This window comes from Rhopalosiphum maidis, chromosome 4, assembly GCF_003676215.2.
Source record: "Rhopalosiphum maidis isolate BTI-1 chromosome 4, ASM367621v3, whole genome shotgun sequence".
NCBI classification, from domain to species: Eukaryota; Metazoa; Arthropoda; class Insecta; order Hemiptera; family Aphididae; genus Rhopalosiphum; species Rhopalosiphum maidis.
The window spans coordinates 47,418,743-47,434,705 of record NC_040880.1 but is presented as its reverse complement, the minus strand read 5'-3'; the positions used below and the strand labels follow the sequence as shown (position 1 = coordinate 47,434,705).

The 15,963-nt window shown below is 33.2% G+C and overlaps 1 protein-coding gene across 1 annotated transcript; it reads left to right on the top strand.

Annotated features, from left to right (window-relative positions):
* Positions 1-3,479: 3,479 nt before the first annotated feature.
* Positions 3,480-9,858, top strand: LOC113557551 (thyrotropin-releasing hormone-degrading ectoenzyme-like). Its single transcript, XM_026963131.1, has 12 exons — positions 3,480-4,070; positions 4,295-4,450; positions 4,570-4,866; positions 5,092-5,272; positions 5,367-5,608; positions 6,065-6,245; positions 6,385-6,580; positions 6,683-6,960; positions 7,090-7,265; positions 8,604-8,771; positions 9,274-9,508; positions 9,601-9,858. The coding sequence occupies exons 1-12, from the start codon at positions 3,592-3,594 to the stop codon at positions 9,754-9,756; spliced, it is 2,745 nt and encodes a 914-aa protein (XP_026818932.1). The 5' UTR covers positions 3,480-3,591; the 3' UTR covers positions 9,757-9,858.
* The last annotated feature ends 6,105 nt before the right edge of the window (positions 9,859-15,963 follow it).

Here is a 15,963-nt window from a genome sequence, read left to right as displayed (position 1 = left end):
GACATAATCTTTCTATATCTTTCCTCTAAGGCTCAGACCGTCAATATAACTTATACTAACTATACTTGTACTTGTACTTATATAACTTATACTTATAATTTATATAGTTACATACCTATTATGAACTATTTTAACCGACCAACTTATACTTGGCGTTTCCTTTCGCGCAATATTTTTCTTAATCTCTCCAAATTTCTCGTAATTTGTTATACAATTTGTAACCGTAAATTATTACCACGACGTTGTCGCCATTTATATCGATTAAATCTTATTATTAATTTAATATATATGAAATATTGCGTCCAAAATACGGCTCAATTATAAATAAGTGAACAGCCGACACAATAATAAAATAATAATAAATTGTTTGTGATAATACGATATAATGACTTTTGTATAACAATGTAATACAAGTATAGTACCTGCGTAGTACAAGCTCGTCGGCTTCAACAACACGAACACAATACGCAGTTAACCGATTACTCACATGTGGCTATGTCAAGTGGCGGATTTCATCCCAACGTGACCGCACCAGGGGAGGTAAACATAAGATTAGATTAATACAAAAATGTACAACCTGGTATGTGCACTACGACCACTCAGCCACAGCCGCTGACGTATAACTCACCGAAGACACCGACTAACAAAATATGAGCACGCTGAACAATAGTACGCCACCGAGCCGGGAGTGTGTATGTGCGTTTACATGCGTTGATTTACAACACAACCGCTGATCGTTTGACCAACCTAGAATGGGGAACTTTTTAATATTGTTATTAGTAAGGCACAAGATACGAAATTATATTACCAGACGATACGATAGAAGTTGTTCGGCATTCACGTATAACGTGGTTTGCGATTGGCGGTAACACGGCAACAAAGTAGACGAATGGAATGAGCAACAGCAGCAGCTTTAAAACAATACCGGAACTGTCGAATACCGAAAACTACATTGAAACACAATGAACAAGAACGCGTTTGAACGCTCTTCGAACACCACCACAATGAAACAAATTGCAACTTACTGAAAAACTAAAAAAAAATGTATGCCATTGAAAACGCGACTAAACGAGTAATAACTTTGAAAAAAAAATGAACCTTAACAAAAAAAAAAAAAAAAACGTTAAAGAAAACATTTAACATTAACACATAATATGACATAGACGATATAACGAAGCGATCACACAGCTGACTGGGCACACACACGGAGGCATGAAAACGCTCCACTGACTATAGGGTTGCAATTGAAAACGCACCGTTACGTCTACACGGAGATGATGAAAATTTATACGAAAACATAATACTAATTACTAACTTAGCAGCGGATTTATGCCTTGAAAATGTTTTATGAAAATTTCATAATATCTTTAACTATAATTTTCCTCAAACCGAGTTGTCCTTTATAAGGTTCTACCCGACTCTCGGTTAATTAACACTTATTCTTATAATCTTAATAGTCTTTAGTTTAGATATATCCAGCGGGCATTGTCCGAAAAGCTTTTTTTTCGAAAAATGGTTTACGACGACGGACAAAAAGTAGCTGCAGTGATTATTGTTGCATTAAAAAAAGAGGGGCAAAATTGTTGAATTTTGATTTTTGAATTTAGTGTTTTTTTTTTTATTCGCTGGATTTGATATAATGTTTATTCTTCTGTGAAAACAGTTATTTGAGAAGTTATTAAAAATAAAATATTCGTATAATAATAAAGTATTATCTAATCTGATCATACATGACATAATATTATCGACATGACCATAGTTCGATTACTATTATTGCTACAATGCAATCTTTGTGTTATAAATGAAAATCAACATTAGGAATATTAGAACTCAACTTACCATTTAATGTGTTATATTTTGCTATCTTATTACTCGATTTTATGTAAATATATTTGCATGATTGTGACCATTAGATTTAATTACAGTATAAAAAGTTAACATGTTTAATAATTTACCTATTATTATGGGTATGACTATTAAATAATATACTCACCGTATATTCAATTATTATCGACATGCATGAGTAGGAGGTTCATTATTTAAATATTATTTGGTATTTTTTAAATATTCGCGTATTTTAATTTATTATATTAACGATTGAAGCCATTGAAATCATTATCATTAACTCGTCATACTTCGATATGATAAAAAAAAAAAAAATTATTATTTGATAGTTTAGACTGCTTTACATACAACTTTATGGCACAACATTAAAATGAATTAAATTTTAAATTTATCTATTATCAGAATTGTATAAGACTTGAAATATTATGATAATATTATTCTCTATATCGATTAGGAACAAGTCGTGTGTACTATAAGGAAAGATCACTATTTTAGGTGCATCATTTATGGTTGAGTTTTTATTCAAAAAATGAATCATTAAATAATTCAAAGTTAACAAACTAACAAAACCCGCGTGGCGTTTAAATTATATATTCTATGTATATTTTCTTCGACTCTAAAAATTGATAAAATAATACTTCTACGAGTCATCATTCATAATGAATACGATGCGATCATAAATCTTTGAATTTAATTAATTCAGAACTATTTTACCAAAACATATAAGTATAATTTGAAACTAAATAGTATAATGAAACATATAATTAACTTCAATAAATCTAAATACCTAATCGACACGAGTATATATAGTATACAATATTATGCTTTAAAATGTATGTATATATATATATATATTTATATATATTTATACATATTTAAGACATAATATTTAATTTATTAAAACGTTTTACAAAGTCAAAGAAGTAATTTAAAATATAATGAAAATTAGGTCAATTGTATAATTTAAAAATGGTTGGAGTATTGATATTTTTGAATTTACACAAATATTAACATTATTTTATTAATTTTTTTTTTAATACATTTAAGTTTAAAATGCATATACATTTAAATGGAAAAATGATTGAAAACTGAACAGTATAATCACATATTTAATTGAGCCCTTTGTCTACGCTAATAGACAAATCTGACCTCGACCGCGCAAACTACTCAAATTCTATTTTTGACAATAATTATGTATAAACATTAAAAGCATATTATTTTTTTGTCCTGTTCTGTACTGTTTTTAATAGCGTTGGTGAATAATTGACGACTTAATGAAGCTTAAAAACAGTTGTTTAAATTTACATCGTCCACCCGTCGTGTTTCATAGGTATAGAACCTAATCAGAAATACATTTTTATTTGATTTTGTACTGCAAACGATGCATACTAATAAATTGTATTAATTATTTTAATTTAAGACAATATTATTCGCAAACAAATTTCAGATAGAAAAGTCTTATTATTGCCATTGTTTACGCGAAATCGTTAATGAAAAAAAAAAAAAAACGTATATACACTACACAGGTAACATACGTATAAGGTACTTCAAGAGGGATTATGCTTTAAGCCAAACGAATCTAATACACTGATAAGCCTAACAACTCTATTATATATTATGCACGAAACACTGATATTTCTCAGCATTGTCTGAACGACTGTGCAGGACTCACGGGTTAGTCGCGTATCATCGAGCTTCCGACGCCGGTCATAATAATAATAGCCTATACATAGGTAAATTACGATTATGTCGAAATTCTTATTATTGACTCTCGTGTATACATTAACGGCATTGCATAATGGCAAAGGCTTGGCCGCGCTCCCCGGAGACATCAATAACGAAAACGGCGGTACAAGTTACCGTTTGCCGGATAGCACGGAACCAGTGTCTTACGACTTGCGGATAACGCCCGACATCGAAAATCGCTCTTTTCTCGGTCAAGTCGACATCGTCGTGAAGGCCAAACAGTACACGACGGAGGTAATCCTTAACTCGAAGGATTTGATCTTGTCGTCCGTTCCAAGGTTTCAGGACTTGAAGACGAACCGGAGCATTGAGATAAAGAGTTACGCGTTCGACGAGCGCAACGAATGGCTGGTCGTCAAACTCGAAAAATCAATTATTCCGCCGCGGCTCTACAAGTTTACCGTCGTATTCAGCGGAATCCTGAGAGACGACTATACCGGATTTCATAAATATTTCTACGACTCCGGCAATCACTCGAGGTATTTACACGTGTGATGCGAACCAAAACAAAGACATACACTATTTATATGTAATAACACGCAAACTCTATGATTAATTTCGATCTCGACAGTTGAACACAGACATTTTTGTCTAGTCCTCTCCCCCCACTGCATGTTAATAGTTTACACGACACAATAACCTAGTCGAGAACCGGTATAATTAAATACAACAATATTGTATCATAATCGTTTTTTCCGTTTAGATGGATAGCTTTAACTCAGTTCAAACCGATTTACGCCAGACGAGCATTTCCATGTTACGACGAACCAAAATTCAAGACTCCATACAGGATATCGATCGGCAGGCAAAACCAACATTCTGCGTTGTCCAATATGCCCCTTAATTTCAGTGAAATCCAGTAAGTTTTTCGTTTTTCTTGGACACGCAAAACGTCGACCATAATATCTATTATTAATGTTTGAAATAATATAAGCACAGTTTTATATTAGGTATATTCAATTTTTATTTTATTTTTAGTCCACAAAACGGTTGGGTTTGGGATCACTTTAAAACTACAAAACCAATACCCACGTATTTAGTGGCTTTTATGGTATCGGATTTTGACAAAAACTATATAAACGGCGACAATATTGCCATGCACACGCGTAAAGAGTATATCGAATATACAACGTATATGATGGGAAAAGCACCAAACTTACTCAGAGGCGTGGAAACGTTCACTCAAATACCGTATATGTTACCAAAGTTGGATTTGGTCGGCGTTCCTTTACTGAACGCTTACAGCATGGAGAATTGGGGACTGAATTCTTACGAGTAAGTTTGTAAAACATTTATAAAAAAAAGTAAGGAGATTTAAACAATATGCAACACTAATTTTTATAGATAATGGTGCGATTTATTATAATATTTTTACACGAGTTGTGTATAATAAAAACTATTCAGTATTATGAATTTCTAAATCGAAATTCAGCCATGTGTCGTTTAAACCGAAAACCGTTTTATTATATTATACTGTGTTACGTTATTATTTTTGTTTAGAGAATTTTACGTTACCTTATCAAAAGATTCACAAACAGAAGACAAAATACAGGGGTCCATGACCGTTCTACACGAGATCCTACACCAGTGGTTCGGTAACATGGTGACCACTCCTTGGTGGGACAACGCGTGGTTGAACGAGGGCATGTGCAACTACTTGAACTATTACATAACGAGTATAGTAAGTCTGAAGCCAGGCTTCAACGCACGGCATTCGAATACAAACGTTCTATAAACAATATAAGCTATACATAATATTCGCATGGTTATCGTAGATCGAGCCCGAATGGGACATGGAACAATCGTTCGTAGAGAACGTTCACCAATACGCATTGTCTTGGGACGAATACGACGATACGCATCCTTTGACGTTCGCAGTGTCGTCTCCCGACGACATCGAAAATGCTTTTGACACCATAACAATCGATAAAAGCGCGGCGCTTTTTAGGATGTTAAAATGCGTGGTGGGCGAAGAGAACTTCAGGACTTCGGTAAACAAATATCTCAATGATTTTGCGTGAGTATACTATACAGAAAAAAATAGTCTTGTGTTTGGAACGACAGTATGACATTATAACGCGCTAAAACGGATAGTATTATGCAATTCTAGTATCAATAAAATAATAACAATATCATAGTAATGGCCAACGATACCGATATCGTTTTAAAATTATTTGTTTTATCGAATCTTAAAGTTGTGTTGTTTCTAAAATTGACGTTTTACCTGTAATGAACGTGACATTTTAATTTGATCATAATTAGAATTTAAGCTAGGTACTTAAAATGTACGTAGATGATTATACAATAAATATACGTGAATATAATCACCAAATAATAATACATTTGATCGAAAAAAAGATTCAAATTAGATTGATATAATATATATGTATATATAAGATTCATAATTTCGAATTTTTTATGGCGGTTATAATAGGCCATCGCTACTAAATAAATTTGTGCACTTCTATTACAGGTACATGGAAGCGGAACCGGAAGACTTGTGGGATACGTTTAATTACGTGCTGTACGACACCGATAACTTAATCGAAGATGATATTACGATAAATAATTATATGGATTTGTGGACGAAACAGCCCGGATATCCGCTGATAACGGTGAAGTCGGCGAATAATGGTTCAGTTGTTGCATCACAGGTGATAAAAATACAAAAAAAAAAAATCCAAAAATATCACGCGCCGCATTTTTATGTTATGCCGTGCTGCAGTATTATAACAAATTGATCCATATGTTTACCGATCGTATAATCTACAATCCTGTTGACGATTTCCGCAGAAACGTTTTTCTCTATCGAATCCGCGCCGGACCACCGACAACGTAAAATGGTTTGTGGGCTTGACGTACACCACCGAGACCGAAATGGACTTCGAAGAGCTCACGCCGACCGTTTGGATGAAACCCACCGAGCAGCGTACGGTATTGACCGTTCCCGAAAATTTCGGATGGATAATCGTCAACATCCAATCGACCGGTAAGCGTATACGATTGCGTTACCGCACTTACGCCTGATATTATATGATATATAGTGAAAAATTATACCGGTTGTGTGTTATATACGTCCGTCGGCGTACAGGGTTTTACAGGGTGAATTACGACGAAAAAAATTGGAAACTGCTGTTGATCCAGTTGATAACAAATCCCGACCGGATACACGAGCTAAACAGAGCGCAAATCGTAGACGACGTGTATCACCTGTGCCGAGCCGCGCTGGTGCCGTACGATTATTACATTTCGCTGCTGGAGTACCTGTTGATGGAAGACCACGTGACGCCTTGGAACACGGCCATCACCGGTTTATCGTCGACCATGGACTCCATCCGGCGATATCCCACAGAATATTTAATGTTCAAAGTATAAAGTCTCTCCGTTCTATAACACTATGCCTTGTTTCGTCGTCCACGCCATTATTATATACCAAATAATATGTATAAATACTTCAAAGTATTGGGTACCAACATGACGAACGTTTATTTCTCACAGAAATACGCAAAGGGCTTGGCGGACATTTTGTACGACAAATTATCAGAAGACCGGATCCAAAATGCGACGACGAAAATCGGTTGGAGCAGACTGTTGACGTGGACGTGCAGCGTGGGCAACTCGCGTTGCGTGAAATCTGCGTCGAGACACTTTGACGCATGGATGAACGGACACGAGTGAGTTAATTAAATCAGTGAGAAAATCGTGAAAAGTCGAGGTTTGCACAGAGTCTTAACGCCACCCGTCGGGCATCTAACGTTCGCGACATAAACACAATATATATATATAAAAAAACAATTTAATGATAAAAAATAACAAGTCAGTAACAGACACAGACACACACGTAAATACACTTTTTTATCCGCCTTAGTACAATATATATATATATATATATAGTGAGTTATTGTTGTCTATACCGCGCGCGAAGAACGGATATTACGTTACGTACCTATATACGGTGTATTTTACACATTTATCGAGCGAAAAACCTTATTTGCTGTTGTACAGTGTACACGCTTTGAACGCGTAGGATACACCGGCACTGTGCGCGCCGCGATTGTGCACGTCGATAATAATGTACGCGGTGCGATAAAGTTTCGAATTTTGTACAGTTTTTAATGTAATTATAAATCAATAATTACGCGACGGCGTTTGTATATACGATATAGCGTGGCGGCAGAATGTTCGGGTCGCCAAAAACGATTAAGACACTGACGTTTTGTATTTTTTCTCGGAATTATAACGTGAATACCTGCAGTGTACGGGCACGACGAGTGAAACGGTTTTTAGAAACGCGAAAGAATTTTTATTAATGGCGTTGATGCACACTGTACACGGGTACTCGGCGATACGGTTGGTCGAGTATATAGTGTTGTCGTAGTTCAAACATTTTGTAATCCTACGGCAGACAATGTGTAGTAATAATATTATAATGCACTTGTAATACATAGTATAATAGGTGTCTACGCAGGTACGCTTAATAATATTATTATTCTCGTCAAACTAAATCTCAACGAGTTTTTAACTTATCTCTTAAGCGAACATTAATTATTTACACACCTTAACGTGTAACTCGATCAAACACGTATGTTAAAATGTATTTCGCTTTGGATAATTCTATCATAAAGTTAACGCATTTGTCGAGATACACGTTTCGCAGCCTTGGCACTCGGGGAGGGAGAAAGGTCTGAGCATTTACCGCTCCGCGTGCTCGTTCAATTACCGTAATTTGCGCGTGTCATTTTTTTTTTTTCGAGTATAAACGTTTTATTGAAGTTGTATTAGCACGTTAACCTCTGTAAAAACGCACGTGGGTTTACACTTTGACACCGATTCGTCGATATTTTTCTACACAATGGCTATATGATTCTAGTCCTTAAAAATCGTTGATGCTAATATGATCACCAAATATCTCGATACAATGTTTTGTCCCCAAAAAAGTCGTACACTTAAATATGGCAATATTATTATCGATTTTTACCACTTGAATGACTTTATCGACGAGATATTTTTAGGATACCATATGAAATGGAAGAAGCTGCCCTGTGCGCGGGCGTGAAAAAAGGAAATATCGCTGCTTTGTCGAAGATTCACAAGCTCTATAGCACGACGCGATCACCATCACAGAAAAAAATCATTCTGCGAGCATTGGCTTGTACCGACAACATCAAAATGCTGTTGAGGTAATACTAATTATTTGTTATTATCATAATTGTACTGTGACGAAGTCTGAAACGGCAACGGATACAAGACAGGCTATGTTTCGTAATATTTACACGCAGTGATATAAATTAATATGAATTAATGTTATGAGTTATTCACGATTTTTCTACTGAAATTATGACAACATTCTTTATTTTCAAGCGAGGTGGCTAAAAGTATGATGGACATTAATTTAATCGAACAGTTCAAATTTTCTATTCTATATTTTTTTCACGAATTTCCAAAAACTTTACTGCAAAATACGTACGCGTTCAAGAAGACAATACCAAAATCAGATTGGTACAACTCTGCAAACTATAGGTCTCGCTCTAACTACAACAACAACAAAAGTCGCTTTTTATACGCACTGCGAGATGCGGTATTAATAATTTTATATTCTATAAAAATAAAAGTATAATACGTCTGGTCGTGCGGACGTGTGTGTGTTTTTTTGTGTACCTTATAATTTATGGCTTTTTTAAGTCATCTGGATCTGATGCGATTGGATGACGTGGACCATGGAAGCCTGCAATCTTTCAAAACCGTTTGCGACAACGTCGTGACCACACCAGTGGGCGTTAAAGCTCTTTCCAGTTTCCTGATACAGAAACTGAACGCGATTCAATCGTCACCGATTCGCGATAACCCGAACAAGTACATTGTTGTTGCGTACTCAGCATTAGCGCCCAAAGTAGCGACGGACGACGAAATCGCTGTTGTAAATATGATATACCTGTTTGATGATATTTTAATTTTTTTTTTCATATAAAAGTGTATTTATATGATGTGTTTATCGGTTTTACGGCGTAGATGGACAAGATAAGGCGATCTGTCATATCAGCCGACCTGAAAATCGTGCTAGACGAAATTTATCAGAAAATCGAATCAAATTTGTTGTGGATGGAGCGAGATCATAAAAAAATCATTAGAGCAATCAAAATCCGAGAAAAAGTCGGGAGCCACTAATAAAATAGAATTTTGATTACATTACTAGCATATTATATATTGTAATATACTATGTAGGCAACAGAGCTGTATTATCTTATTATATTTTTATACAACACTAAACTTTTTGACTTTATCGTAAATGTATAATTAATCTGAATGGGTTATCAATACATTATAATATACCTAGGTATAGGTACTAAAATTATTGTATGTTGTGCATTTATTTGTGTGGCTTTTAAATAAAATATTTAATTTTATACACAAAACCATTTATTAACGTGCAAGTATACGTCATATCAATATTTTATTACTATTATTACAGACTACTGCAGTTACACACATTCAGATGCTTATAAATTATACATATATTATATAACCTAAAATGTGGATACATCACAATTTTGTATTCCTAGGGTAATTTATCATTCGCTATAATACTGCAGATTGGTATTTATTTAGTAATTGTGAGTTATTTAAAGTTTACACAATTTGAATAAACAACCAGTGTTAACGTTAAACAAAATCTATTGAAACCCCGAAATCGTGTTAAATCAAATAAATAAATAACAACACAATAAATCACACGTACAGTAACTATATGTATATTATTATCTGATAAACAACCTTTGTATAAAACTATAGTACTAAGTATTAAGTACTAATAATGTTTGAAAATTATTGTCCTATAATACAATATTGTCTGATTAAATACCTACTCGTTCACGGAAGTAATTCATAACTAATAAGTGTGTTCTATATACCATACGCGGACGACGTGCTATGGAATTGTAACTAATAAAATATAATCGCCATTATATTATTATAGTGCCATCCATAACTAAAACTTTACGAGTGAAATATACGTTATAGCAATCGAAAAGAGTCATTCATATAGTAAGGCTTATCTTCGCATGCACAGAAAATAAAATTTAAAAGCGATAAATTTGGTTTACCTAACAGATAAAGTCGAAGAGTGCGTAAAAGATAGAACAACCAAAAGACCATAAACATCGCACGCGTCGAGTTGACGTCGTTACAATGAAACAACCGCAACATATTATGATACTATGGTTTTTTATTCGGCCGCAATTAAAATTCGGTTTCTGTTTGATAAAATGTTATCTTATCGTCGTGTGTGCAAAATGATTGACTGGGTAGGAATAATCTATACACACATATATATATAGTACATATAATACAACTCTGACAAGTGTTATACGTATATATATATGTGTGTGTGTGTGTGTTGCTTGTTAACAAAGAGCATTGCAAACACGTCGAATAAGACAAATGGAAAAAAGCAAAACGCTAAAAGTGTGTTTTGTTTATGTTCAAATACGACGACAACTGCACAGCGTGGCACTACGTTATATTACGTTATGTTATGCGCAACACGCATTGATGTGATATTCGTTTGGACGGATCTCGGCACTAATAAAACACACAGCATAGACGTCTTAAACGTTGGACACAAGACCGAAAGTGCGCTGACCACAATAGAAATATTATAATAATAATATGACGATAGTATAATATATATGTGTGTGTGTGTGTGTGTGTGTTATACACATGACACGGCGTCATGTCTATTCGTCTCGACGTATGCACACACGCACACGCACATTTGTTTCATCCTATAAAAGCGTGCGCAGCACCTTACCCACGAATACCTATAAAATATTATTATACATTTTTTCTTTTCTTTCTTTTTTTCTATTTTTTTTTTTTTTTTTTTTTTTTTTTTTATTATTCCCTACACGTCATTAATCATTATTCTTCTCGTTAAAACTTCTGTCAGTCCTCTGCTCCTCCCCTCCCGAGCTCACCCCCGCCGCCGTTCCCAATCAACATCCTTGATTCCCGGGGTATTCTACAATATTATCTATTCCATAACAACGCGTTTTGATTTTTTTTTTTTTTCGTCTTGTACAGCGCGCGCGTACACATACGACGGCCGACGACGGAGACGTCCAGTACGCGTAGGTACAGTACCTATCTAGGACGTACTAAGTCACGTACGAAGTGCCTTCACCCGCTACCCGTGTTATTGTGCTATCGGGGGCGTCGTTTCACATTTTTTCACGGGATGCAAAACCGATGTTTTGAAAATCTAAAGTAATGCCAGTCACTCGCATGGCCGGGTCATCCCATGAATATTTTTCAACACACTTTTTGCGTGAATGTAGATCGTTTTATAGACATTATAGTATAAAACAAACAACAATCATTCTGCTCGTGGGATGCATTTGTACACCCTTGCGTCCCACAAATGACGCCACTGTATGCTATTGTATAACACCACTGTTCTTGTTGGCCGAATCGTATTGCTCCGACCGCACGACCAATCCTCCGACACAACAACACGGCCGTCGTATGATTATAACATTATTATAATTATCGCGGTGTACCGGACGCGCACATCTTGTATACATTTAGTGCGTTATAAAATGTTTTAGAATTGACGGAGTAAACTGTATTGTATTACTATGTGCAGATAGATACTTTTATACCTATTAGGCATTAGGTATTTTATATGTAATACGTTATCGTCGTTTATAAAAATATACCGAGTCGATAACTCGTGTTAGTGTAATATAGTGTGGTCAGGACGGTACAATAAATTATAATACCCGTACGACTGAATGTGTGCGTATGTGCGTACAAACTACAGAAGCAATAATAATAATTATTATTATTATTATTATTATTATTATTATATTCCAGGTCGATTTGAATAAAATAAAATATGTTAATAGAAGCATAGTTGTTTATTGTGACGATGCGTCATGCGTGTCCGGATATTATATCGAGTAAACGAGATCACGTGGTCAAAAAAAGGTTAATTTTTTTCCGCACTCGGTTTCAGTATCATACAGCTATAATAAAAAATACGAGTATACTAAACATAATTAAATTAGTTTTTTTTTTTTTTTACTTGACATAATTTACCGTATTTCATTGATTTTTGTTTTGATCGTTGTATAGTTGAAATTATAATGTAATCTATTTTAAATAAAATTCACGTTACGACCACCAACTCATTCTTAAGAGTTATATTTACATATATTTTTTTTTAATTATGCGCAATAATTATTGTTTAATAGCTTAGACTTAGTCACGTAATGTATTCAATATTTGTTGGGCACTCGTTCAAAACCTATTATACTGATATAACGTCATATTATATACATAGAAAATAAACAGAAACAATTAAGGTAACGATTATTAACATTAGATCATCGCGAATAAATTAACAACTTAAAAATTATGTCTAAAATCGATTGTTAAAATATTATTTACGTCTGGTCTGTCATAAATAATATAATAATTTGTAGCTAAAATTATATTATTGCCTGATATATATAACTGTCGTAAAAATAAGCGGAATAACTGCATAATCTTATTATTTGTTTAATAATATTATTATTTTTTTAAATTCAATTACAGTATAATTTAACTCCACTGACTATTTTATTATAAACCTATATACTATCTCTTAAAAAAAAAAAACAATGGTTTGTAAATACTCATAACATTTTTGCTAAATAATATAAAACTTGATTCCAGTCAATACGATGAATTATATTATGAAAATGAGAAAAATATTTTTTGTATATTATAATTGTCAGTCATGAAAAATCGGATGAGATCACTTTATGTTAGTAAACAGAAAATCATCCGAAAATTGGCCCATAACTAATTAAAACTTGTATATTTTCCTTATACTTTTTTCTTTCGTCCAAAAACAGAATATAATACGATGTAAATAATCAATTATTTTTTTCATCTGTTGATAATTTAATATCATTATTCAGTAGACTTAATTTAATATGTACCTAATTATTGTACATTTTTACCACACGACTTTCATGAAATAAAAATCTTTTTTTATCTTTAATTGCAAGATTCATATTCTCTTTCCAAAAAAAGTTAGAAATTGTATAACATTCATTTTTTTGAAATAACAATACATTATTAATATTTCTTTTCATTTCATAATCTCAAGAAGATGCATTATTCGGATATTGCAGTCCGGAAGTCTTAACAAAAAAGTTCAGTTGTTTGAATGTTTTTTTTTTTTTCATTTTTAAAGAATGTACTTCTCATTCGAGAGATATAGTTGAACGAACGCCAAAGCAATTTACTTAAATGACTATTGGTATTGTCAATATTATTATCATTTTAATGGTTGGACCAGAGGTCCAGAGCTATACTCAGTAAATATCTGAACAGATAAATCGGTATTATACTGGTCGGCGGACGCGCGGCGGCGTTGCTCCAGAAACGGGTCTAATGATATTATATTATTATTTCGTCTTATTACACGAAGGTCGCAATTGACCACACGTGTAAATAATTCCCGCAGGATATGATCTCATCAAATGCAATAATATTTTACTTTCACCATTTAAACACACATATAGGCGTTGACATTTATCAAACATACAAAAACATACACACACTAACTCACGTTGCAGTCGCTTGGTGTTAATACATATTTTTTTTATTTTTTAACGACTCAAATTACGAGCGTTAGGAAATGTATTGTGTTTAACGTTTTCATCCGTTTTAAAATTGTCGGTTTCCTGTGAAAAAAATAAAAATGTAAAATACTACAATATTATTCGTTTAGACGGAGCGCCGTCCCGACAGATTATCGTACCGCGACTTTAGTATTATTAATATACATACACGAGTTCATAGTAATAATTGTATACAGGGTGCGTGCATACGTAATTTTCAATCGCAAGTCCGTTTTCCTGCAAAACAGTACGTGTCGATTAAAAATTGAATAAATAATATGTTATTATTATTATGTATGTAATGATTCACCTATTTTTAAGTCAACAACAGATGTGTGAATATGAGCAGCTCGGAGTTCCAAGATAAAGTAGAAATTAGATATGAGCTTATGACAGACGAATGTATAAAATAATAATAGTGTTATTGTCTTAGAATTAAGAGCAACACGATAAGGTGCGAAAAGTGAAATTATTGTGTATATACCCATTTTCAAGATTATAATATTATTGAACTGTAAGTATATAAGCTATATAAGTGCACAGTGTAGTGCTTAAAGAGGGGTAAAAGGATAAGGTTAGTATAAATCAACATTAAAAATATTATGTAAAGTGGGTTTTTTGTTTATTTTTGTTGAACAAATTTGTAATACATTTGTAAAATTTTGTATTTTTCAAAAATGTATATCCAGCTAATTCGATAGAGTTTTGGGCTTTTAATGTGTAGATGAGTATAGTTTTAATATTGAAAAGAGCGGCGTGATAATTTAATCACTGTAATTATATGATCCCAGCCACGACGACGGACGTTATCAAAATATAATATAGGTATTAGGCAAGTTTTTATTATTATACTGTCATTATTTTGTATTCTACATAAGTTTATGCATCCCAACATAATACATATTTTATTGGTTTATAATATTCTTACGTGAAAATTACGATAGATATCGATACAGTTATAAGTGAATAATGTAGTAAGCGTTATTATAAAATATAATAGGTTGTTGCTGAATTAAGTGTAGTGGTATATACATAGCTTTGAAGTTAATTCTTCCGGTTGCTCGCAGCCGTTCTCTCTCAATTTATGAAACTAAAACGCGATTAAATGAATAAAAAAAAAAAGGATGTTATATAATTATGAGGGTCATCCCACGGATTTCCTATTAATATATTATTATATATATCTTCATAAACAGTTAAAAGCCGTTTCAGCTTTATTAACACACTTTTTACTGCGTGTAATAAAGATAGATTGGTCAACTGCATAATATTATTATTATTATTATTTTTTTTTTAACAAAAACATATTTTATTCGAATTATAATTACTATACCTATATAATTTCGCGATCTCAGCTTTTTATACGGCAATTTAAAACATTGCAGGAAATATATTTTGTAAAACAATGATTTCTCTTCTCGCTATGACTCGGCAATACGTGCAAAATTACTTTCAATACGTCTCGGAGAGTTTAGGTGTTCGGTGAAAAAATGCATGAAAAAAAAAACACACGAGACTTTCATTGGATTATTTAAAAGCGTATGTAAAATAATTTATGGAATATAATTTTGTGTTGAATGCGTGAATTATATATTGATTGTCTGCGATAACGTACACCTATACGGACTAAAAGTATTCCGAATTAAAAAAAAAAAAAAAAAAGATAAAGAAAAAACAACTTTATCAAGATAACCCGCCTACT